General features: G+C 38.6%; 1 protein-coding gene across 21 annotated transcripts in view; it reads right to left on the reverse strand.

The window, feature by feature from the left end:
- The window catches only part of LOC5569595 (poly(rC)-binding protein 3), a 441,652-nt gene that overhangs the window by 88,927 nt on the left and 325,035 nt on the right, over positions 1–27,690 (reverse strand). For 11 of the 21 annotated variants that reach the window (XM_021842849.1, XM_021842836.1, XM_021842832.1 and 8 more), the window contains 3 exons: positions 11,013–11,132; positions 10,839–10,859; positions 10,354–10,488 (listed from right to left, as the gene is read on the reverse strand). In XM_021842849.1, coding sequence (XP_021698541.1) covers positions 10,354–10,488; positions 10,839–10,859; positions 11,013–11,132 — 276 coding nt within the window. The remainder of the gene's footprint in view (positions 1–10,353; positions 10,489–10,838; positions 10,860–11,012; positions 11,133–27,690) is intronic. The other 10 variants (XM_021842852.1, XM_021842850.1, XM_021842851.1 and 7 more) reach the window with 4 other exon arrangements.

The following is a 27,690-nucleotide window of genomic DNA, read 5'->3' on the forward strand; positions in this document are numbered from 1 at the left end:
GTGTCATATTTTTTATTGTACGTAACTGAAGAAAAATTCTCTCAATAGTGTTGAAACCTTTTGATAAAAGAAACCTATAAGAAATCTAATATTGAAGACAAAAGCTACAAAAAAAGTTTTCTATACAGGTATACGACTAGTTTACCTGCAAAAAGTTTACCTCCTAGAGAACAAGGTGGGTCTATACCCAGGTGATCTAGTATACGTAAAGCAGGTCGGTTTTCTCGGCGCTGGTTTTCTCCACAAAGTTAAAATCTGATTACATCTGGGTATAGACCCGCCTTGGTAGAGAATAGACTTTGTTAATCATATTTGGGAGAATGCGAGTAACTTCAACAACATCAAAAACATGATAGGTACATACCATGAACATACTCATGAAAAAGCTAAAAATATACTACCACTATGGTTATAAAAGATTTAATTGTAAAATTTTTCTTCAGTCAAGCAAACGACACCAAACTAGTCAGTAAAAACTTAAAAGTGATTTTGTTTATTAAAATCTAACGAGCAACATGAGTAGTCGCTTTCTCAACTGTTGCAGGCCGTTTGCAGAAAAAAAGTGTTCGAAAGAGCTACCAAATCTCACCGAAAGCACCATAGATAAACTGAAAGCGGCTGGTTATGCTCCAATGTCTACATTGAATACAAATTTACGCATTTGTACGTCCTGCCGTTTAAACGTTGACAAACGGGCAATCTGTACATCATCGGTGGATCAGGTTGCAGGAAGTTCGAAAACAACAACAACTGAGGAATTACTAGATGCACCGACAACAACTGAGGAGTTACCAGAAGTATCAAGTGCAGATAGTCTTGCCACGGTACCATCAGCGACATCTGTTTCAACAAATCAATCAGAAGATGAGTGCATCCAGAAGGTCAACATCGAACGCTTCAACGAAGGGATAGCTGGAATAAAAGTGACTCCGATTAAATGGACTAAGATGGGTTACGTCAATTATCCCGAGAAAAAATACCGTGAAATCAACGAAGCTGTACGAAGAAACCTCTTCAAATTAGAACCTGAGGATGTGGAAAATACAGACTACGATGAGGTAATTATGAATATGAAGGAAAGGTTCTCGAATCTAGCCACGACAAGGAAAGAAAAATTATTGATTTTGTCGATGCTGCCAAGCTCGTGGTCTATTCAAGACGCCATTGATTAGTTCAAAACCAATAGAAATACAGCAAAAGAGGCAAAACAATTCAAAAATAACTGTCTTGCAACCAAAAATGCTAGGTCGAGTACTTCATTAACAGATGAGACAAAAGAAAAAATAATTCAATATTTTGAAGACGATGAAGTAAGTAGAGCTATGCCTGGCCAAAAAGATTATGTATCTGTAAAAAAAGATGGAAAGCGTCAAGCAATCCAAAAACGATTAATGATGACTACTTTGAAAGAAGCGTATACACGCTTCAAGGAAATTAACGAAAATATTAAGGTAGGTTTTTCCTCATTTGCAAGCCTTCGTCCAAGGCAATGCAAGCTTCTATCCAATTCAGGAACACATACTGTTTGTGTGTGCACAACACACGAAAATATTAACCTAATCTTACATAGTTTGAAAAGAATCAATTTATCAAAGGATATCAAAATGTTAACTGGTAGTCTTTTGTGTGAAAATACAACATCAAATTGCTATCTACGATCTTGTTCGGATTGTCCAGATTCTTCATCATTGGAAAATACTTTATTCGCTGAGTTTGAAGAAAATTATATTGATCAGTTATCATTTGAGCAATGTGTGACCACGGATAGGTGTGACCTAGAAACTATTGTAAAACCTGTAGATGAGTTTGTGTCATTTTTTTGCTTGAAATTAGAAAGTTTAATTCCTCACGACTTTATTAAAACAGAGCAATCCCGCTTTTTAAAAAACACGAAAAATACATTACAAGATGATGAATTTTTAGTCATTTGTGATTTTTCTGAAAACTATAGCTTTGTATTGCAAGATGAAGTGCAGTCCCATCACTGGAACGTACAACAAGCTACAATTCATCCATTTGTTATTTATTTCAATGGAAGTACGCAAATTGAACATTTTAGTTTTATTGTAATTTCCGAAGATTTAAGACACGACTCAGTATCTGTAAATTTGTTCATTGCCAAAATGATTAACTTTTTACGCGTTGATAAGGATAAAGAAATCAGAAAGATATATTTCATGTCTGATGGAGCAGCATCGCAGTACAAAAACCGTAAGAATTTTTCGAGCCTATGTCAATTTAAATCAAAGTACGGAATTGATGCAGAATGGCATTTCTTTGCTACGTCACATGGCAAAGGTCCTTGTGATGCTATTGGAGGAACCATAAAGCGCATTGCCACAAGAGCAAGTTTAGCCAAAGAACGTGAGCATCCAATTAAAACTGCAAAAGAACTATTTGATTGGGCGAATCGCAGAAAAGAAGAAGATTTAACAAAATTATCATTTTGTTTTACTACTACTGAAGAGTACGAATTAACGGCATCAGAGCTCAGCGAGCAATATAATAACGCGAAAACGATCCAAGGAACCCAACATTTTCACTGTTTCATTCCATTGTCAGAAAAAAAATTAAAGCAAAACTATACTCGAACTGTACTGATAATGATGCAAAAGTGTTCGATATTGTAAAAAAATTGAATAACAATAAATAAATAAATAAGTATTAATAAAATGTTTTCATGATCTCATAACGCATACCCAAATCCAAAACTTTTAAAGTTTATATATAACATTTAGAAACTCATCGATCATACTCTAAAAAAAAATATCCTGGTAAAAAAAAATTTTATTTTCGTGTAATCTGTTAATTCATTTTAATTTATACATATATACATATACATATAATATTTATACATATACATAATATTTATACATATAATATACATAATACTAATGAATACATGAAAACGACTTGTTTAATTCACGCAAGGCCCTTAACAATAAAATCAGCAACAAACTGCGGTTCCCGTAATAATTTACACCGAAAAAAATTTTTTTTTTCTACTAAATGTGAAAATTGTGACATGTTTGAAATGTCATAACTTTTTTGTTTATTGGTTTACCATCACCAAATTTTTATGGTAGATAGCTAATATAATGGACCGTTTTCCCTCAAAAAATTACGTTGGTATTCCGATAGGGTTTTGAGATATTTGAGTTTTTGTGTCAAAAATTATGTTTTTTAATGCAAAAAAAATTTTTTTTTACTGTGTGTATTTTTTTTGGAATCTTTATTTAGTTGTCTAACTTTGTTTCTTTAGTTGTCTAACAATCGAACGAACCGTTTTTGCTGTGCAGCTTTTTGAATATTTTTGAACCATTTTCACATACACCCTTTTGAAAAAATAGTCGTGACTCAACTTGAAGATTTGATATCGGAAAATGACGATTTAGATGGAACTGGAAAACTGTGCAAAGTTTCAGCTCAATAGAAAAAAATGAATTAAAAAATTTACCAAATTTTGGTGCTGTTGCTTGGAATCACTCTTTATTGACACCAGAAAGATGAAAAGAGATGGATTTTTGTTCTATTTGTTTGTCTATCAGATAGTGATTAAAAAGATCATATAATAATGTTCGAGGTTTTCTTCCTTAACCTTCGGTATCAGGTATCAGAAGGCCGGCTCCAAAGGCACGTTCCCCACCAGTTGGGAGATTTGTGCCATCGCCATATTTGAGCCTATTTCATCATCTACCCGATGGGAGAGGAAAGGGAAGGGAAAGATGGGAGGAAATAGGAGTGGGTCCCTTGAAGAGGGAAGATCGCATAAGCGAAATGAGAGCATGTAGCTCCATACCACAATGGGTTCGAACAGCGCCCTAAAAAGGGCACTGCAAAACGCGTGAGCGTAAAGAGAGCCTATAGCTCATTACCACAGCGGGTTAAGAATAACAGGATGTCCTGAAGATTCAGGCTTCTGTATTCAGTTTCACTTAATAAGTGTTTACCAAGTAATTGGAATCGCATTTGCGCAAAAACTGGACAGTTACATATCAGGTGATACGAAGTTCCATAATCGGAGTCACAACTATCACACACAAATGAGTCAGCACGCTGAATATTTGCCATGTGATAGTTGAGTCGGCAGTGGCCTGTCAACGCTCTGACCAAGAGACTGCAATTCTGCTTTGACAGATTTGTTAAATACTTCGCCACCTTTGGAGATGGCTCAGTAATATACAATTTTGTTTGACGACACGACTCCAAACTATTCCAATATTGCTTGTGCTGAGTTGCCGCCCAAGAGTTTATCTGAAGCTTCACCCAGCACTTCGAAATTGGAATAGCCGGCTCAGGGCCAATGAAGTCATGCGATGCTCCATCGCGAGCTAGCTCATCAGCCAATTCATTTCCAGCGATGGAAGAATGGCCAGGTACCCATACAAGGTTTACAGAGTTGACTGAATTCAGTTCCTCAATTTGAGTTCGACATGCGATAACAAGCTTCGACCTTGAGTTGGCCGAAGCGAGAGCTTTTATAGCAGCCTGACTATCTGAACAGAAGTATATGACTTTACCCATTACGCGCTGTTGAAGTGCTGATTGCACTCCACACATAAGAGCAAATATTTCCGCCTGAAAAACGGTGCAGTTTCTACCAAGTGAGTAAAACTGATTCAGCCTTAGCTCACGAGAATATACTCCTGCACCAGCTCTACCTTCAAGAAGGGAGCCATCAGTGTAACATACTATATTGTTTGATATACTTCTTTCCAAATAGCCAGACGTCCACTCTTCCCGTGAAGGGAATTGTGTGGTAAATGTCCTGTAAGGAAAGTTACAAGCAATTGTGAGATCACTTGGAGCAAGGACAATTTTGTCCCAATTCACCAAAAGTGGAAACAACGAAGTGTGTGTAGATCTACGATTCACTGGATTTTTCTCCAGTAGATCCAGTACCCATAAACGGTAAGAGCAAGAAAGTGCTTCTTGTTTAAGATATATGTGTAGTGGCGCAACGTCGAAAAGGGCCTCGAGCGCTGCTGTGGGAGTTGTAGAGAACGCACCAGACATCGCCATCAAGCACATCCTTTGGAGATGGCCCAATTTTGATTGGATTGTTCTCACTTCGCCCTTTTGCCACCACACAAGACATCCATATGCCAATATTGGTCGAACAACTGTTGTGTAAATCCATTTGATATATTTGGGTTTGAGGCCCCAAGTTTTACCAAAGGTTCGCCGGCATTGACCGAAGGCCATGCAAGCTTTTTTGACTCTGAAATCAATGTGAGGTGTCCATGAAAGTTTGGAATCTAGAATGACTCCGACATACTTTACTTGATCAGTCACATTAATCTCAGTGCCAAAAAGACGTAAAGGTCGAATTCCATCGCGGTTTCGTCTTTCCGTAAAAAGAACAATAGATGTTTTATTCGGGTTAACCGAAAGGCCATATTGGCGACACCAACTCTCGACTACCTGAAGAGCACTTTGCATCAGGTCGAATAGGGTGCTTATGCACATACCAACTATCAGAGCTAGATAGTCGTCGGCAAATCCATAAGTTGGAAAACCGCAATTATTGAGTTGCCTCAATAGCGTATCTGCTACGAGATTCCACAAAAGTGGTGACAAGACTCCCCCTTGGGGGCATCCGCAAACACTCAATTTTCGAATCGCTGATTGACGCAATGTCGAGAAGAGATGTCGGTTTTTGAGCATTTGATGAATCCAATTGGTAATCATTGTAGGTAGCCCATGGTTTCGTGCGGCTTCCAATATGGCATCGAAAGACACGTTATCAAAGGCACCCTCAATATCCAAGAAAACACCCAAGCACGATTGCTTCTGAGCGAATGCTTTCTCGATATCGTATACAACTTTGTGTAAAAGAGTCACAGTGGACTTTCCAGATTGGTAAGCATGTTGATTCACATGAAGAGGCATGTTTGCCAAATAAACATCACGGATGTGATGATCGATAATCCGTTCCAGACATTTCAGAAGAAAAGAGGTCAGACTGATTGGTCTAAAACTCTTCGCTTCCTCATACGACGCACGTCCTCCTTTTGGGATAAACTTTACAGTAATATCACGCCAGGATTTGGGAATGTACCCGGTAGCAAAACTGCTTACAAGTAGCTTTTTCAAAACATGTTTGATAAACTCAAATCCCTTTTGGAGCAGAACAGGATAAATCCCATCCGCTCCTGGAGATTTGAAAGGAGCAAAACTATTAAGTGCCCATTGAATCGATTCAGTAGTTACGATACTGCGAGCCGAGGCCAGAGACTCGTAACTACATGAAAAGACATTTGATTCATCCGTAGATGCTATGTCCACACATCCGGGGAAGTGTGTATTGAATAAACATTCTAAAACTTCTTCATCGGAAGAAGTAAAGTCACCATTAGGTAAGCGAATTTCGTTCACTTGGAAATCCTTAGATTTTGCAAGAATTTTGTTCAACCGACTGACTTCACTCAAACTGGAAACATTTGTACAAAGGTTTTTCCAGCCGGATCGTTCAGCAGAACGAAGAGCCTTCTTGTAAGCCTTGCGAGCTGACTTGAACGACTCTGATCCAGCTGAACGGCGTCTGTTCCAACTCCTTCTACATTGTTTCCTGAGTCTAGTCAGATCGGAATTCCACCATGGGGTCCCTCTTGTAGTCTTTACAGACCGCAGAGGACATGCTTCTTCAAAAGCTTCCATAATGTAGGATGTTGTAGTATCAACGGCATCATCCAGATCACTTGGATTTTCAATGGACGGAGAATATCCATGAAATTTGGTCGCAACCAATTCAATGTAGAGTTCCCAGTTTGTTGACCGGGGATTCCTAAAACGCAAAGTCTGCGCAGTTACATTTGAATGTTCAAAGAAGATGTAGCGATGATCAGATAATGATTCCTCATCTGATACATGCCAATTCGTCAACTCGTGACTGATTCTATTCGAGCAGAGCGTTATGTCTAACACTTCTTCTCTATTAGAAACCATGAAGGTTGGGCGATTGCCTATGTTAAGTAATCCAAGGTCTGTACTACTTAAGTATTCCATCAGACTGGAGCCTCTCAAATTGATATCCGAGCTGCCCCAGATGATGTGATGAGCATTGGCATCACTGCCCACAATCAGCGGAAGGCCTTTTGTTACGCAGTGTACGACAACTCGTTTGAAGTCATCCGTTGGGGATGGTTCATCATGTGGTAAATATACCGAACAATAGACGTATTTCCTGTTGAGGTCACCAACAGAAACATCGATTGTGATAGCACATACATCTCTGGTAGTTAACTCAGAAATGAGTGTAGCAACGATTGCTTTATTAACGAGCACGCATGCGCGGGGCATGGAGCGCGAGTTTGCCATTTCAAGCTTGCTAAAAGTAGCAAAAACTGGGTCCACAAGGTTACCTAGATAGAAGTTCCCTCTACGAAAGTAGGGTTCTTGAACTAGCGCCACTTGGGCTGCACCATTTTGCATGAGTCTGCAAAGATTGATCGTTGCTGTTCTTTTATGCTGAAGATTGATCTGAGCTAACCTAACCGTAGCCACTACCCAAACTAGGCAGGATTAAGCTTTTTGCAATCTCAGCACGAAAAAGACCAGCAACGAAAAAACCAGATCGGTATCTATTTAAAGTCGCCAAAGGCGAAAGAGCACAGAATACACTGTGTAAAACGCATAATGCGAATCCATATAGGTGATAATTTAAATTAAATGTCAACATATTCATAATCCCACCCTTATTAAGCCTCAAGATAGAGACTGAAGAAGGGCAGCCGATTATCTCGGAGAAACACAAGGTCACCTGCACCATTGCTCCGGGTAGCACAGGAAGGACTCAATACTGTGGAGGGCGCCCTGGTACCCCACAGGCTCCGTTTGCGGTTAGGTTTTATTTAGACCCCCCTAACCATTCATTCTTAGGCACGGTACGCATCACACCATAAATTAGGGGTCACCTGTGAGGTGGACTTTTACCACCGGAACAGGCAATCCGTAGTGTTAATTCTTAGCCAGTTGAAACAACCGCTACCGACACTACGCGGCTATCTAGGCTGCTCGGGAAAAGGAGGTTAATATTGATGATTAACTCCTGACGTGCCCAAGCAGCCAAGCAATAATGTTCGAGGTTTTCTTCCTTAACCTTCCAGTTAACTGCAGTTGTCGAGGGGTTGACCATCGCCAGATACACCGTGTTGGCGCGGAGTACAAAAAGCGAGGTTTTTTCTCCACTGTTGTACACGATACAACAGCGTAACTACTGAAGGGTTGACATGGGCGTTATGTCCTAAGTTTCCCCACAAAAACGTTGTTCATAAAATTGAATGGTAAATGAACTTGTAGACGCAAAATCACAATGTAAATAGGCTAATTAAGAAATTATAAAACATTTAGGTTAGATGATCTTTAACATTTGTCCGTCACTGTATACGCGCCTACTGAACAATGCTCCAAATCGGGCGACCAATGGCATATGAAAGGAATCCGGGAATGACCATTGTCGGGTTGACACAACATACGGCCAGGTCCAAAAGGGCTGAGAAGCCAGCGGTCATTCTGGCCTGTGGCGAAGCTCCACCAACAGTATTGCTGAATTGAAATGGGTTGCGTCGTTGTAATAGAATGGAATTCAATTCAATTCAATTCAATACCTACACGATTGGAAACTAAATCCGGAAAGGACCTTCGGTGTCGGTGTGTGTGTGTGCATATTGGCTTCAAATATCGGATTATTTCTGTGTGCCTCCAGGATCAGAAATGTTCGAAGACATAGAGGGGCTCATAGTTAGAGACAATCAATCGACAGTTGCATGAAATGCAATAATAATCGGAATGCAGAAAAGTTGCAATATACATTTTACATAAAAAATGGTCTGGGTTTCAATCAAATATGTTTGTATGCAGCAACACATAAATTGAAATATTACGTCGCTTTTGCTGTACTTCTCTCACATGGTGATTATTGCGATTATACTCTAAACCTTGTAACAAAATATAAGGAACAACACACATTAACCAATCATGTCGTTTCATCTACGTTATTTCAACAATTTGAAATAACTGTGATTTGAATACTTCAAAGATTTCTCTAGTTCTTTTCATCTTTATTAACGATATAGAACACACCAATACAGTATTTAGTAGGCCTTTATTTTGGAATTTTAAAGACGTATTCGCTTCTGCTTCTATATTTGGTTGAACTCGCAATTACCGTTCTGACTCATATTACAGACTCCTGAGGCTTCAGTGAACTATAGTTCATTAGAAAGTATGTAATTCTGTTAATTACTTCACTAACACTGAGTTTTGATCTTTGAAATAACTTATCGCTTTCGAATAATAGTTTTGCATCTTAGAAAACCTTAAATAAGCATAAGTTCCGCACACTCTTGCTTAATATAGCAGACTTCTAAGCTTGTCGTACGTTGTAAATTTGATTAAATATTTATGGAAGGCGAGCATTACCTACTGCACGATGAAGGGTATAGTCATCTCACAATTATGGATCAGTGTTGGATTAAATTAAGAATATCTCGTCAAATACTTTTGCGATAACACGAAAACCATTTTTCGTACCTAAACTTCCAATTTATACAGCTTTGCAATCACCTAAAATGAACCTTAACACATTTTCTCTGTTCCAAGGAGATACAATGTCTATCATATTCTTAGAAACATTGATCCATATCTGTGGGGTATTGAAAACCATACCACAGTTTTAAATCAAAGACTAAACGATTCTGAAAGAAATGCTAAAACGTGTGCTTACAATACATAATACAATTGCTGTTATAGTGTTCTGATCTTTCGGATGAACAACGGTTGGAATCTCTATCTAAATTCAACTATATTCTGCATTATCAGGACGGTAATCTGGTTTGGTACAGCGTCACCATAATATTAACCGTATATTGTTCTTCAGTTGATCCATAACTGTGGGAAGACTATATGCCGGGTTAGAAGCCACTACGGTGGAATGTGTCCTGGTGTCAAAGTGGAGCGACCGGAGAGGCAAGGGTATGGTATCTACAACCTACAAGGCACGAATCAACAGAAGGACAAAGATCTAAGTCGGGTGCGGGGATGCCACTCCCATTCGACTACACAGGACAGGTTCGGAATGCGGGACACAGATGTTTGGCGCTTACAGATGCATAAAACGGGGGGGTTACAATCTACAGTGAGTATATTTGCGGCCGAGTCGGACTTGGGGGGTAAGGTCCAGGAATTGCATTCAAACCAGAGTTTTTCGGTGCGGTTAGTTGCGATAGGGCGGAGTCAGGGACAGACGGGCGGGAGATGATGGCACGCGGAACCGGAACAGGGGAGTGATTGGAGGATCCGGATGGGCGACTTGGTGTAAATCGGCACCAATCAAAAAACGATTAGACTCACATCAGGTATCGGTTGTAGATGATGTGGAGGTATCGCTCCTTGTAGATGTGTTCCTTTTAGTAATGGATCGGCTAAACCTGAGATGCCTGCCGCATGCAAGCCACCGGCTATGGCTAGTGGAAATACTGTGCAGGTCTACACACGAGTTTCAATGTTTTTTTTTTTTTTCAAGAGAACAGTGTAGAATGAGACAGATTCAGGTTGGTATGGTGGCAAAAGATAAATGTGGTCGAGAGAAAAATGAGAGATGAGATTAGAATCGCAAAATCGAGCCATTACGTTGGAGGGTGGTGGAGATGTGATCGGTCGAGGCAATAGAGAAAAAGAGATCGAAAAGAAATTACATTTTTTGTATGAAGAAGCAAAGGGGGGTACTGGATTCGGAGCACGCTACTAGAGAGAAATCAGATTAAGGACTTAACGTAAGCATCGGTAGGGTTCAATTGAAGGATTGAGTGCTAACAATGGCGAAAGAAATTAATTACACGGACGGGAGCAAAGTATCTCTATTCTCGACGTAAGCGTGTAATATGAGTAAGGATGGGCAAAAAAGAGAAAGATATATAAAAGAATCAGAGCAATAGATAGAGAGATACAGGTCAACTGGAGCAATATAGATATGTACGCATGAGGAATTAGCGAATTGTTCGAGTCCTTACCTCCTGTGCTGGAACGGCGTAGTTGCCCTGGATGGTGTACGCCTGGCCGTTTGCTACTATGACCGGTCCGTTCATCTGCGGCTTCGGCCTGTATGGGATGGTGGCACCTTTCGGGGGCGACTGCAAAGAGAGAGATAATTGGTCGAGTGAGTGTAATGAAATGAAATTTTATTCAATTAATTATGATTTGCTCGAAAGCGAGTGGCACTCGCCGGTAGCCGCAACCCCTCTGCAGAGTCCTTTCTGGTGGTTCGAGGAGAGTTTTCTAAGTGGTATCGATAACAATATTTTATCTGCGGGTTGTATTGTTGAAATACTCGGAAAAAAGCTATCGATATCACTTCAATGTGATTTTCCGATAAAACTGTGGGGAAGTTTATGTTTTTTACATAACACTGGCAAACTTTTAGTTAGTCATATAAACATTTTTCAGTCTGATAGGCAGATCTATTGGCAAAGATCTCTGTAGAATATTTGGAATGCAGTGGGATCCCTTTTTGTCACGCTTAATTTTTGGCACCCTCGTAATTTTGTCAACAAAATGGATCCATTTTTGGCAGTTTTCAATAGGATTAAAATTTAAATCTTATTTTAAATATTATCACGTTATTTGCTTAACAACATTTAATTTTCACGCCGATCGTTTTCCGGAGCCTTATCTTCGTTAATATTCTCTAAAATTCTCCAGGGGTTCCAATACATACTGTTTTACTGCTGGATGGTTATGTATATGCAAACATTCATGAGATCACTTATCTCTATAAGTATCTCTACTAGATTTTCAACGCCTTTTTTCACACATTCACTTTGAGTGACGAGTCCACTTTAGTCTAAATGCTACGATTCTAAATGAGGAATATGGGTATCAAACTTTCGGAAATCGCCTCATCAAATTCTTCCTAGTTGTTATGGCTTCAAATGATGTACTGATCTCGGAGTGATCATTTCAGAACATATTTTCCGAGAGTCTATGATTAACTGAAATCACTTATCAGTGTAACCCCAAAAATATGAGAATCAGACATCAGGAAATTTCCTTGACTCCCCTGGGCATAGAGTATCATCGTACCTGCCACACGATATACGAATATGAAAATGTCAAACTAAGCAAAGAAAGCTCTCAGTTAATATCTGTGGAAGTGCTCATAAGAACACTAAGCTGAGAAGCCGGCTCTGTCCCAGTGGGGACGTTAATGCCAAGAAGAAGAAGAAGACATCAGGAAATTGTCTCAAAGTTTACTTTTGGACTATCAGTACTATAGAAATTGAACTTGGGTTGACCATTGCATAGCGAATTTTCCATGAGGTTTTGGTTAACCACAAGCACTCCCAAAGCTGTCACGGTTGATCGCTTAATTTTTGTTCTATGAGAAGCTATCAGATAAGTAGACCTCGAAGTGGTAATTCTGAAAAAAAGTTTTCTCATAAGACGTATATGCTTGGAGTTTACAGAATCTTATTTTCGAACCATTTGAGCTCACCATAAATTTGCTGAACAATTTCTTATCGGAATACTCTTTCAGACACACAAGTGTTGATGTTTAAAATTCTGATAGAAATAAAGTTACGGGCATTTTTTATGTATATTCAAACCTTCAGTCTACCCTGCAGTATAATACTGATCTTGAAGAAGCCATTAGGAGAGCTGATGTGCTAAAAATTGACACTATCGTCACTTTGTCACTTGTGCACATGTCATCGAAACATCTTCTGGGAATGTATATACTATTCATTCAGTTAATCCTTCAAAGATATCGCTTGCTCTCATATAGAAAAGCGATTTTTTTTTTCGATAATTCTTTTAGGATTATGTTTACATTCTTCTGTACATTTATTCTTAACAGTTTCTGGAAATCCACTATAGCTTATATTATTGTATAGAAAGAAGTGGTTGCTGTGGTTTTCTGACAGGCCTTTATTTGTTTTATGTGTGAAATTATCTAGGGATTGCTCCCGAATTTTAAATGCTACAGATATTTCAGCTACAAGTACCTCAGTGATTCGCTCAAACATTTCCTTAAATTTTCTCAATTTTTTCAAATCATCTACTAACCCTTTTTTTAATTCTTTTAGGAAATCTTTCAGTGATTCTTTCAGATATTATTTAAGGTACAGTGGGGGAAGTGTATCAGTGGGATAAATGGATCATTCGTCAATATTAAGCATAAATACTTGAATATGTTGAATGTTTTCGCACCATTGCTTCATTTTAGGATATATTCTTACGCCCACACTGATACTATTGCAAAACTGGTACTACACGCACACTAACACAAGCAAACTTGTTAGCGGCAAAAATCAATTAATTTGAAAATTGTTTTCCATCAATCAAAAATCCATTGTATCTCTGTCTAAAATCGAATACTATTAGTTTTTTCGACACATGGTGAGCATTTCAGTTCTTATTAAATGAAACTCAATGAAAAATATGTGATTTTTATAAATAAATACAGATATATTGTACATGGTACACTTACCCCTACTTTTTAATGGGGTAGGGTAAGTGGATCAAGCATTATTATTATTTATTGGCAGACTGCTTACGAGATTTTTAATAAATTTTTAAATCCGCAAATGTTGTTTTCTTTTAACTTTATTCATTCCTTGCAGCCTTTGTCAAATTGACCATAGAAAATTCCATAGAATCCACCTAAAAGTTTTTTTTAACCTTAAATAAAAAATATATAAAAGTATAATAATTTCAAAATCCACACGAAACTTTTCGTGGTTTATCTAAGCTGAGTTGCGAAAGAGCAAAATATACTAATTTTCCAATAGAAAGCATATTATCGTACCTTATTTGACCATATAAATTGTTCTAGACACATGATACAAATATATTCATAAATAGAATAAAGGGATTTCAGTTTGTTATTCAAAAGTATATGTAACTAATATTTCTAAACTACGAGTATTTTTCGAAAACATTGTTGGGAATAATCCTACAATACTTCTGTAAAACTTATGTGTATAAATGAATGAATTTTCTCCAAATTATTCTAGTTACAATGTTGTTTTTTTGTTCAAATTAAAGTGAACTAATGTATACATATTTTTTATTATATTTTGATAAAATAGAGATACTTTTTTAATTTTAAAGTATTAAAATGTAACATTACTAGCACTTATAACAAGAACGAGAGTAGTATTATTCTTATTGTACATAATTACACCACATTTGTTTTGAAAACAGATTTTTTTTTATTGGCGATCCACTTACCCCACCATGGTGGGGCAAGTGGATCATTTGGCGCAAATTTTTAAGTGCCTCATACTCAATACATAACAATCAGAAAAATCTAAATAAATGACGATTTAAAGTATATTAGCCCCTCATTTGTTATCCACAGAAAAAAGTTTGAATTACATTATCCACGTTAGCTGTATATAATAATGAAGTTGACTGTTGATTTTTCTGTATCCACTTACCCCACGGTACCCATAAAATAAAATCGCCAGAGCTGTTCAAACATTTCTTGCAAAATAATATTATTATTCATCAGTTGCTTAATAATTATTACCCCTTAATATATTTCTCAAGAAATCATATTGAAATTCCATTTGAGATTTCACCAGGATTTCTTTCCTAAATTTCGTTCGTTCGTTTTTTCGTGCAATGGTTCAATATTGAACCATATTTTCATGAATAATTTTTGGTTGAGGGTCAACTATGCGATTACTGCAAAGAATCGCTGAATACATTGAACATCCAGCAGCAGAGTCTTTCAAATCTTGTGATAACTTTTTGAGACAATTCGCAAGATAATATACATAGCCCTTTTGTCACCATTTGGTAAATTGTATGCGGGAGTTGGAATATTCCCAACTAACTGGTCGGAAAGAATATTTTTTTGGGTTTTGGTGAGATCCTTTCTTGAGTTTCTTATACCTTAGGAACATGTTGGGCTCCAGAAAATCATAGCAAATTTTTTGCATTATTTGTAATGGATTACTGTAGTGATTTGGGTGTAAGTTTAATGATATCTGATGGATCTTTATAAGATTCTTCAATTAAATTTGATTTCATGTTTAGGGGTCCCCGGAATTTTTTAAAGAACTCAAAAAGGGGTCGTTAAATTTAATGAACAGAACAAATCAGTTGAAATCAGTTTGACCATGCGATAAATATGACAATTTTTTTCGGTAATTTGAAAATGGCTCCTCAATATTATATTTCTTGTGTCGTAAGACATCTTTCTTTCTTCTTGGCGTAAGACATCCCATATCAAATGATTGACTACAGTCAAAAGACATACAGAAATTGCTGCAATCAATTACTGTATTCATAAATTATGATATTTTTCGGAACAAAATATTGACTAAGCCTACAATTGGATTTTCCATAGAAATATGGATGCAAAATTCCACTAGAAATAATTACAAATTGGTATATAAGAGTGATGCCCAACATGCGGCCCGCAAGCCGTATGAGCACCCCAAGATCCATAACTGTTTGCCATAATTTCGTGCATACACAAATAAGCTTTTCATTGCTTCAATTAGAATCCAAGAACCCGATAAGAATCTTCAGGTGTCCGTTAAGAACCCACATAACCCGCTAGAACTTTGAAGTAGCTCGCTAGGAATCCACAGAATCTTGCTTAGAATTATCAGAATCTTGCTTAGGAGTCAGATAGGAATTGACATCTACCCAAGAGTTTGCTAGCAATTTTAGGACACAATTCAAGAATATTTCTAAAAATCCACAAGTCTCCGATGGAAATTTTCAAAAGTTCATGAAGACTTCCCACACTGTCACTAACGATCTCCGAATTCCGCTGGAAGGCTGGAAATATTACAAATACAATTTTTTTGTGAGTCATAGACTTTTTGTTCCTCTTCCACAAGCATTGACTTGTGCTTTGTCAAAATCCTAAGAAACATATTTTTATTACCGTAAAACGGGGTAACTTTGATAATGCCGGTAACTTTGATAGTGCGAGATCCACAACATACTAAACAAAATAACAAAGAGTCTGTTAATCAGTTAAGCTAAACGAATGCAAATGTAAAGAGTATTAATATGACACTTAATGTCAAAGCTATTTTCGTTGGAATCAAGTACATTTGAGGCTTCATATTTGAATATTAAAAATTTAAAAGATTTTAGCATTTTTGAATCGCTTACACACAATCGGTTCTACGATCACTAATTGATGGAGTCATTATGAGTTCGTCGCTTATCCTTGACAGCCAAGTTGTCGTAGAATATGATTTTGGTCTCAAATCTCTTAGCGAAACGCATTTTTACAAACTGGGAGCATTTTTGTAATCTAAGTCAGAAATTTCCATATAGCGTTAAACGCCTAGAGGTATGCAACGCCCTATAAATGTTCCGTAATTGATTCAATTTTGTTCGATGGAGTATACATTATCAAAGTTACCCCAAAACAGAAAACCGACTGTCGATTGTATGAAAAATTATATATTTATTCAGAATAAATCTTTTGGCAATCTATCAACTGCAATCGATAGTTAGGAAACCAGTACTTGTTTTAAAAATATAAATTATAATTTTTTGAAACAAAATGCCAAAATATTCAAGTTTTCTTCGAAAAAACTATCAAAGTTACCCCGTTTTACCGTACCTTTATCACCAACAGGCACACTCAAGTGGGCTGGTCATATAGCCTGAGAAAAGATGTTGGAATTCTAGTTGAAATACTAATAGCGAAGAATGGCTTTATGAGACGTTGCTAACACATGACCATATGGAAATAAAAAAAGCGTGTATGGTACTCCTAGAAATTGGTAAGATTTGGGGGAATATGGACGAAAATTAAGCTCTGAAATGCGGTAAGCTTGAAGCTGGCTTACTTTTCAAATGACTAAAACAAAAGATACAATGATGTTTATGAAACTGTATAAATTTTAATGGCATTAAAAAATGTTGCCAAAACAGATCCGTTTTTGCCAGAATTGAGGGGTGCCAAAAATGAAGCATGCCAAAAACGGAATTCCACTGTACTTATTTATCTTTTAGGTGATGATGAATCGAAGCCGCACCTCAAAATTTCAAGAGCACAAATCTGGAGAACCGAACATCCGTTTGGGTTGAAAACTTGATCGATTGGGCACCTCCAGCTAGTGACCATTTGATAAAGTTTTCAACCCAAACGGATGTTTGGCTCTTCAAAATTTGAGATTTGATTACGATTCATCTTCACCTTAAGACTATTATTTCTAGTTCAAGAACATTTTCCTCTATAATGTCGAAACTGTTCGAAAACTTCGGAGAAAATTCATGTTGTTTTTATTTGCCATCCGGACATGAGCTCAATTCAAAACTAGAATATAATAGGTACCCTTAAGAACTCTCCTGGAGAAGTTTACAATCACTACAACAGCAACTCATCATCTCCTTCTGTCGGGTGTGAGATCACTGCGTCCATTTTTTAGAACTATTGTGATATACCCTTTTGCTTTTACAAAGACACTCAATGGCGAGAACGCCACCGGAATACTTTGCACAGTGACTGAACTTTTAGCCATCTGCCATTGATGGGCAGAAGTCCTAAGTTGCAGCATTGTGAATCCCCCAATCTGGTACGATCAGCCTGATAAAGCCGACCACTTCCCTGGGAGATGCGTTCCAAATATCGGCCGGCTCCAAAAAGGGCTTGCCAAATATTTTGGATCTTCGTTGTATATGTGCACTGCAGGAGCAGAGAATGTGTTGAGAGGTTTCGCACGTTTCACTACAGAAACGGCAATTTGGGTTTTGGATGGCTCCGATCTTTTGTAAATGGTATCTGCTGGGGCAGTGTCCAGTTATTAGACCGGTGTAAGTGCTGAGGTTCCTTTTGTTGAGACCAATGAGTTTTTATGTTTGTTTCGAATTAATTGTGACGAATCTTTTGGACTGATTCGCATTGGAAACTGTTTTCCAATTGGATATAATTTGACTGGACAACCAGCTGTTCAGTTCAATATTTAGTGAGCAGTTTGATATACCAAAGAATGGCTCAGGACCAATGAATGTATTGGCCGATCCATTCCTGGCTAGCTCATCGGCAATTTCATTACCCTCTAGACCCGTATGCCCCGGGATCCAATATAGTTTAACTCGATTGCGGATGGCTAGGTTTTTTAGAGCAAGAACACATTCCCACACTAATTTTGAGTTTAAAGTGTAAGCTTTCTGAGCATGAAGAGCTGCTTGGCTGTCGGAGAAAATACAGATTGTGGCATTTCTGTAATTCCTCTTTACGCTGAGCTGCACACATTCAATGATAGCATACACTTCAGCCTGAAAAACTGTAGGCCATTGTCCGAGAGGGACAGAGATTTTAGTTCTTGGTCCGTGCACTCCAGATCCAGAACGATTGTTCATTCTCGATCCATCAGTGTAGAATTTGATTGAGCCTGGAGGAATACTCGGTCCACCTTCTTGCCACTCTTGCCACCGTATATGATATGTCATAATTCACAACCATTTCCATCCAGTCACTGCATTTTTCTACAATTGGATTTATAGAAAATTCGTTTAGTATGCTTAGGTGACCGGTAAAATCACCTGGTAGAAGGTTTAGTGATCGTTTTAGCCTCAGAGCAGTTTTTTCAGCATCCAGCTTTATGAATTGATCTAGCCGGGGCAGATTAAGCATTGCATCTAGGGCGAATGAAGGGGTGCTGCGAACTGCACCACTAATGGCGACGCACGCAGCGCGTTGGATTTTGTCCAGCTTGGCTCTAGCCGTAACCTCGCTTGTTTTTGGCCACCAAACAAGGGAAGCGTAGGCTATTCTAGGCCGAACGATGGTTTTATATATCCACATGATCATATTAGGTTTTAGGCCCCACTTCTTTCCACAGGTCTTTGAGCAGACCCACAGAGAATTGAGACCTTTATTTACCATGTTTTGAAGATGTGTGTTCCAATTGAGTTTAGCATCAAGCGTAATGCCAAGATATTTGACTTCATTTGAGTAAACCAATTGTGTTTGATTAAGGAAAAGAGGTTGCAGCTGTAACTTTCTGCGCTTTGTGAAAGGAACAATCGTAGTTTTTGAAGGATTTATTCCCAGTTTCTCTTTCAGACACCAGGAGAGCGTGTAATCGCATTCTTGCAAGGACAACGCTTTCAAATTTGCCGCGTACAATGATGACAACATCATCAGCGTAGCCAACAACCTCAAATCCTCTTTTTTCCAAGCTATTAAGTAGATCATCAACCACTAGAGACCATAGCAAAGGTGAAAGTACCCCTCCTTGAGGACACCCCTTTGTGGCCATGACAGTGGCGCTCAACTCGGATGAGATTCGGCGATTTGCTAGCATAGCATGTACCCAGGTAGCAATGCATGGGTCAAATTTTCTCCTATGCATTGCTGACACTATAGACGAATAGGAAGCGTTATCGAATGCACCCTCAATGTCAAGAAATGCCACGATGGCGATTTCCTTTGCATGAAAAGTTTTCTCGATCTTGTTGACTAGCATGTGTAGTGCTGAGATCGTAGATTTTCCACTTTGGTAAGCGAATTTTGAATAAATTTTGAATTTAAGAACTCTCCTAAGACCTTTTCCATTATTTTGAGCATCACCAACGACAGACTTATCGGTCTGTATGCTTTGGGATTGGTTTTGTCTTTTTTCCCCGCCTTCGGGTTAAAGACAACTCGAACTTGACGCCAGTCATCTGGAATATGTCCTAAGACTAAACTGGCCTTAAAAATCTCTATCATGGGAGGAATAAGCGTTTGCTCCTCTTTCTGGATAAGTGCTGGGAAAATTCCATCCATGCCAGCAGATTTAAATGGCTCAAAGGATCTCACTGCCCTTTCCACCCTTGCTCGCGTAAAGGCTTCTTTGGCAACCTTCAATGCGTCTCTTTTGGTATTTGAGTCCCATGACAGGAGCTCTTGTCGAGACGCCATGTCTGTCGCCATTAGCGTTCACGCTCGCTTCAGGGATTGAATCAGGGAAGTGAGTCCTCAGCATTTCACTCAGTGTTTCTGTGGGATCCACAGTGAGCGAACCGTCAGTCTTTCGGAGAGTTCCCAGACCATTGGAGTGGTCTTTCGATAGAGTTTTATGAAGTCTGGCAGCTACCGGAGTCTTCTCAATGCTTTCACACATGAGGACCCATGATTTCCGCTTAGCAAGCCTTATTTCCTTGTTATAGTCTGTCAGAGCCTTTCGGTATAGACTCCAATCAGTAGAGCGTTTGGCACGGTTGAACTCCCTCCATGCAACTCATGATCACTGGTGATTCTGAACTTTTTGAGATGTTGCAATATTAAAAAATGGGGAGTGGTAGTTAAACCTTCAATAGTGTGAATCAATGGATCGAATCACCAACCATAGGCGACCCCAGATACTTAACTTATCCCACAAACCCAATATCCTTTCTATGACAACTGTGGGGATACAGAGGTATATTCGGTCCCCCTAGTAGTAATGGTTGTCTAACTAACATTCCATTCCCTTCCCCGATAACCGTAAGGACGTGGCAGGCGCCGTTATTGACTTTCAAATTTCAAGCTAATGGTAAGCTAATTCTAAGCCCCCTTCATTTAATTTCTGTGCAACTTTGATTGTTCTGATGATTCACGGAGTAGCTCATGTTGCAATATTAAAAGGGTGTTTCCATATTCAGTGAAACGCTTTCACACTATAGAGGGGTATGCCCAACGACAATTATGTGAAATGTCCCGACCCCGACTGTATACAACACCAGCTCAAAAATCACCCAAAAAAAAATCATCAACTGTGTCACACAATTCGCGAGCCAATTTTTCATGCAATCAACTTCAACTATGTCACGCACTTCAATAACCATCGGTACAACATGGGGTCGCTGCCAAATGGAGCGCATAGAAATCGTTTGCTGCCCTCGATTCTGTGGTGCCAACGTTGAACCCCATCATCATATTCGGGTGAAAACACTCAGAGGTTTCATAAACGGAGTACTACCTGCCGAGCGACTGCTGCTGCTATAGCCCTTGTCCGGAATGCCACGCAGATGAATATAATATTTCATGAATTTTAATTGAAATTTATATTACCTTGTGCTATATTGGCTATAAATGACCGGTTGCCGTTCGCCACACGAACTTTGCCGCGCCGCACAATGGTTCTGTTGATAGGCCAGAAATTAAAAAAAAATGTCTTCTACACTGTAGATAATAAGTTACTCCAGAGTTCCGTCTGCTTTTCCGACCAAATGCTCATATAATTTTAAATGACGCTTTCTATGTGCGTAGAATTCCGAATAAGATTTGTTGAAGTGATATCACTAACAACAATATCAATAGTATTTTAGACAGTCAAAGCATAATTGATATGGCAATTTCTGCTGATATTTTTAATCAAATATTGTATAAGATTAATTATGACGGCTTCGTAGAACAAACGGACCCACTGTGCGCAGGCCGTTGTTGGTTGACTAGCGTTGGTCATAGCCGGAAATTTACAGCCGAAATTGGCCTTTTTATGACGATGTCGTTCCTCACCACTGCGATACCGGCGCGCATTTCCGCATTTTCCCAACTAAGTGAACATTTTCCGAGTGTGGGTGCATAGGGACGACACCACTTCAAACAACAAGCGCTTTGACAACTCGTTATTGTAGAGATCCTGGGCTCTGATTTGGCGTATCTACGCCAAGTCGTTGCATGCGTTCGGGCGAACCCCATTCAAACACACTTTATTTCGTCTTACAGGAAAACTTTTGTGCCATAAGTTTTCCGGCGCAACTGAGAGTTTTGCATTCGCACAAGTGTACCGCAAGCTCTTTTGCTGTGTAAGCTCTGTTAGCTGCTAGCACGGGTACGATGCTCTGCCTTCTTGAAGTTTGTGGTTGCAGGATCGCAAATTTACTTTGGCAGAAAGTTTTGCTGACTGCCGGTCGTCTGTTGTCGTTTTGCACTAAGCGGGTTCGCTCCATATGTAAGTTAGCATCTTTTGAACTTTATGGAGTTTTGCTGGGGTTAGGTACTTGGTCTTGCTCATTAAAACACTGGCGATGGGGTTCCGGGACGCATAGCAATCAAGTCGATTAAATTGATTGGATTGAATGCAATTTATTTCCACTGAATTACAACTCATTTGGTGATACAGGGAAAACGTCGTAGGAGGAAGACGCTTAGTGAACGTAGTCTTCATGGATTAGGCCGTCAGTGCGCATCATACTCTCATACAATGCGTACACAAATTATTTCTGCTGACGGGGGACTTGAGAGCACCTAAAGAAATTTAATAGCATTTCTCATCTTTTTATACCTATTGATCAGATTTTGATCCTCGTAGGACCTACACTACCCGCCATAAGTATGGAATCACGTATTGCAACACTCATACTGAATATTGCAGCACCTTGATAAGTTTAGCATCACCTAAAATGAATATTATCTCGTGATTCTGAAGTGCTAGATCAATGTATTTTTGAGGTCATCTTAAAAAATATGTCTTTGAGCTCCTGCGATTTTTTATTTTCGTTGAAAAAATGTTTAGCACTGGATTTTGGGAGATGCTAAACTTAAAAGTGCTGCAATACTCAGTATTGCAACGATTCCATACTTATGGTGGGTAGTGTATGTCGAATCTTAGTGAACAATCAGCTCGATGCTTTAGACAAATTTTCCGAGCAGCAAATCGAAGCAGCCTCTAGCCCATGCTGTTCGATTCAAGTGAGGAAGCAAGGGTGCCACCAATCGTGGTCAACATATCCAAATTTGGAGGATTTAAGCAGGAGATATCGAAATTCATAAGAGGAAACAAAGTTTCACGTCGAATTTTTTGTTATTCTCTTCCAAAAATGTTGACAACGAACTGCCCATTACAGAATATCTAGACATTAGGAAAAAATGACATGATACATAATTATTAAAAAAAATATATGTGGACGGTAAAATTTTGTATGTAATCTCCACAAATCTTTAAGAATTTCTCGTGAAATTTATATGGAGATCATTTTCAATTCTGTTCAAGGGATTTTTGCGGGACTTCTGAAGACGATTCGTCAAGGAATCACCTGAAATCGCTCCAGGATTTTCTCAAGCTTATTCATAAATTATTTAAAAAAATATTCATAAAACTTTCTGAAAAGAGTCGCTACGAACCTAGCTTGAGAATAATCAATAGAGCAAAACTTAAAGGCCTTCTCAACTAGAACGACGACCCAATTTCGCTTCGCTCAACTGCTACCTTGGATCCTGGTTCCCATCTACCAGCGACCGAACGAACCAGAATAGCTTGACAAAACTTTCAAATTTATCACAAACCGTGACAGCATCCCACTCAGAGCTGTCCTTTTCTGTCATGACAATGCGAAGCCCTCGTTATTTGGCTCTGCTTATTCTGGGCGACTCTGTGGATTAGTTCGTTTCCACCATTTCATGGAAAGCATATTTCGCGCAATTCAGCCAGTAGTAATCCAGCATTGTGCAGAAGGCTGGAATTGTGCGATAGTGACCATAATATGATTACGATCATATGAATGTATGTCAGATTCTAAATCTTTTCGAGCTCACTACATATTATGTAATGCCAAGCTAAATTGCCAACTTCCTGCCGGAGTGACACTTAACACGTGGCTGTGGAAAAATATGAATTCGTAATTGGTTTAACGCTTTGCGTTCGAAAAGCGAAGCAAGTGTGAGGCCCTCTGCATCCGTTCGAATTCCCCACAGCAACACTGAATGTGTAATTGATTTCCCTCCCACCGGGCCACCCGCAAACAATGTCGACTAAAGCTGTAATCCCCACTGTTTATTATTCTAAAACCGGCAAACGCATGAATGTATTAAAATCACTAATGAATAACATTTGCAACCCATTTGTAAACGGGGAAAAATCTAATTACTCTCTTGTACTCCGCTGCGAGCGAGGACAACCGAATCCCGACCGCTAATTGTCTAAATTAATAATAATTCCCGCATTTTATTAATACCAAGCAACACCGGCGGCAACTGGACTCTGAGGTCTACCACAGGACCAAAAAAGCCAACAGCTGACATGGAAGGACCGACCGTTTTGGAAGCTTCCAAAACTCACACACACGTGCTCGCGTCAACCTGATTAATGGTCATTGGTTAAAGCCTGGGCTTTAATGCACACGGTTCATCCCACCGAAAGCAGGTGGTAAAACTCGAGAATTGAATAAAAAAATCCATCATAATTAAATCTTGAACGCCAACCTGGGCTTACGTTGCACAAATGCGTACCGTAAAGAGGGGTAACTTTGATATTTCGGGACCCATAACTTACTGAACGAAACAACATAATTGCTGATAATCAGTTAAGCAAATCGAATGCGATGAAACCATGAAAGCGAAAATCATCTCCCTTACTCGATATTACGTATATCGATATGAAGTTAGTGAATCATAGTACAAGTTGGTTTTCATGGCTACCTCGACGATCCATAGTTGTACTAGTTTTGTGTTCTGAACTCGATACCTCCATAACTCGATGTTCCCTTCAATATTGAGTTAGAGAAAGTTGACTGTATCACGTCCATCCTTCAAAACGTCGTGAAAACCGAAATTTGTTGTTTACGTTAGAAAGGATTACTGCAATTCTATCAGACTAGCAATAAATCATTGCTTTGTGTGAGTAAACTGTGGAAATACAATGAGTCAAACAGATGAGTCAACTCATCCATGATTTTTTGACTGTTGAGTTGCGTGATTGACAACTCACGAATGAAAAAATTCAATCGTGAAGTATGAGAATTCTCACAACACTGATCATAGCCTGCAAACTGAAAGTTACTGTTTCTTCATAACGGTGATTACCACAAATCTGAAAAAAACTTCAAGATGGCTAATTTAGTGGCGATTCCCTAACCTCAAATCGATCTGTTCTACGCATATAAATTCACAAATTCTCACAACAAATGCTCATCTATTTAGTAGATACTGGTTTGAATTGTTAAATTAATCATTTATATTTTGCATTTGATTGTAAAATTGCCATTCAGTGTCGTAGAACATGTAAAAATAATGCTTACGAGTCGGTCCTGCATTAATCAGATCAACTTTATTAGTGATTTTTTTTTAATTAAATCTATATACTTTTCCAAACCAGTTTACTAAGATAATCTTGAAAAAATATATGGATAAATTTCGAAACTCAATAGTAGTAATTTTCTAAAACTGAGTTCCCCAACCGGTGGTCCGCGGACCCCTAGGGGGTCGTGATGAATTTTCAAGGGGCCCGCGAAGCCATTCAATTGATGAAAAGAGATTTACCGGGTCGCATTTTATTGATATATAAAAATTATTTACATTCAACATATTTAACATTTAACATATATTTTTAAAATACTTTTAATGCCATTCTATCTAAGAGATTTCGCACAATAAATAATAATAAAATAATTACTCTACATGCATTCGTTTCTAGATGTATTCGTAGGAAATTTCTGGAATATTTGCGGCTTAAGGCTAAGTAGCCCATCTTTCGTTTTGGTAGTTTGAAGACTTTGCAGCTTGCAATTTCAAAGTGATAAAACTCAGTCTTGATGGTTAGTATTGACTTGAAAAAGTTTCACTGTATGCGCTAACATGCATAAAATATGTAGATACTTTTTCAGCTTTGTCAGTGTAAAACCAACTGATTTTCTTTGATTTGAAATCGTGAGATGAATTCAACGACGCTTGCAAATTTCAATGACGGCCTACTGAGGCTTAACAGAATAAAAACTATCATCGTTTTACAGATAGTCCAAACCAGTTTGTGCGTTCAAAAACTAAGCAATGTTTATAATGATCTATCACTGGAATACAAATGCTGTCCGGAATGCCGTGAAATAATTTTCAAGAAGATTTGTCGAATATGAACGAAAAAACTGATTTAATTTCTGACGATTAATGATGATTTCTTGCATCTTAATCCTTGTCAGCTATTGTTCTGCAAGTTTCCTCTGTATCTTGTCAGTTGTCAGCGCTAAAGAAATATGAAATCTCGAATTATCTCGCTCGAAATTATCTCAAGTGTTTAAGTGAGATTTTTGACGAATATTTGTAATAGTGATCATTGGTAGATTTCTGCAAACATGGTAGATGGATGTCTGATAAGGTTTTTGGAGAGCTCTTGTAATTTTTTTTTACGAATTCATCCTACGACCGATAAGTTGCTTCTGAGAAGCCAATTGGAAAGTTTCTTAAGATATGAATTAAACCTGATGGTGGTACCTAAAAATAATCATGAAAACATGTTTGGCGAGGTCTTCATGGATTTCTGATGAAATCTATCAGTAGATCTTCCAAATCTTGTGAATCTTTCAGACAATCTGTTTAAAGTCGAGACAATGTGCAATTAAACTCCGGTGATTTTTTTTAATAATTTCCAACGTTTAATTTACTTCGACAGAAGATTTTTTGAAGCTGCGAGGCTTATATTTTGCAAAAATCTTACTGCTGAGTCTCAGACAATTTGATCGAGCAACCCCCAATGTCAAAATGAATTAAGATGGTGCCTACGTAGTTCTTCATCTTACTTGCCCTGCATAATTTAAAAAGTTCTTTATCGTTCAATTAAAAAAAAAGTTCGGTGGACTATTGGTTAAAATCCTATTGGACAACTCTAAGGGATCATATTAGAATCATCACATTATCTGTGGTGAATTACAAACGTGTTTTTTTTTTTGTTGTACGCCTGAAATTCTGAGATCTTCGGTAGGTGTGCATCAACTTTGATTCCAAGAACATCCATGTTTTGGGAGTCCGCGGATTGTTTGTAGAACTTTAAAAGGTGCCGCAGCTTCAAAAAAGTTGAGAACCACAGTACTAACCATTAAGCTATGCCTCAAAGACGAAGTTTTACTAGACGGATTCCCGAGACGTCCTATGCTAGATTCACCCCAATCACCGACGTTACAGTTAAATTGTAGGTTTCTGCGTCACTGAAACCAAGTGGGACAGCTTGCTTGATTTGTCCTACAGAAGTAGGTGGTTCCAGGGCCCAGATTTTCTGTGAGAACATCCCGAAGTTCTTTGTAGTGTTGAAAACAGGACATATAGGGGCATCGATTTTTCATGCGGCAAATTAGGGTTGACATTTGCCGGGCTGAAAAATCGGTGCCCCTATCTGTCCAGTTTTCATAAATCCCGTTGATAGAAATGTGTTATAATCTTGTTATGTGATTCTGGTCTCAAAATGTGCCTAAACCATGGCTTTTGCAAAGTATTCGAGAAGAAAGCAGCGCGGGCGATTTTCCTGCAGCAAGGCACCCGTAGTAATGTGGAACGATACAAACAGAAGCGAAGAAAGTAAACCCATATATTCCTGGATAAAGAGCGCCGCCTGGAAGGGTTGGAGTATGAAGAAAGCAGCTGTATTGTTCTCAAGAAACACGTAAGTTCTACAAGAAACTCAATGCATCCCCCAAATGCCTTGTGTCAGGATAGAAATATCTTGATGGACAGACACGTAAGGTGATTGAAAGATGGAAACAGCACTACGATGAACACCTGAATGGCGCAGAGGAGGAAGACCAAGGCAGCATGAGGAACGGCTTCATCAGTACGGCGGATGAGTGAGACGTGCCAACTCCAGATGAAGTTAAGGATGCTATCCATCAGGTCAACAACAAAGTAGCTGCACCGATTGATAGCCAGGATCTGGGATACAGAACAGCTACCGGAGGAACTGAAGTAGGGAGTAATACACCCAATATACAAAAATGGTGACAAGTTAGAATGTGAGAACTATCGAACGGTCACCCTTC

Source organism: Aedes aegypti, chromosome 2 (genome assembly GCF_002204515.2).
Source record: "Aedes aegypti strain LVP_AGWG chromosome 2, AaegL5.0 Primary Assembly, whole genome shotgun sequence".
Taxonomy (NCBI): domain Eukaryota; kingdom Metazoa; phylum Arthropoda; class Insecta; order Diptera; family Culicidae; genus Aedes; species Aedes aegypti.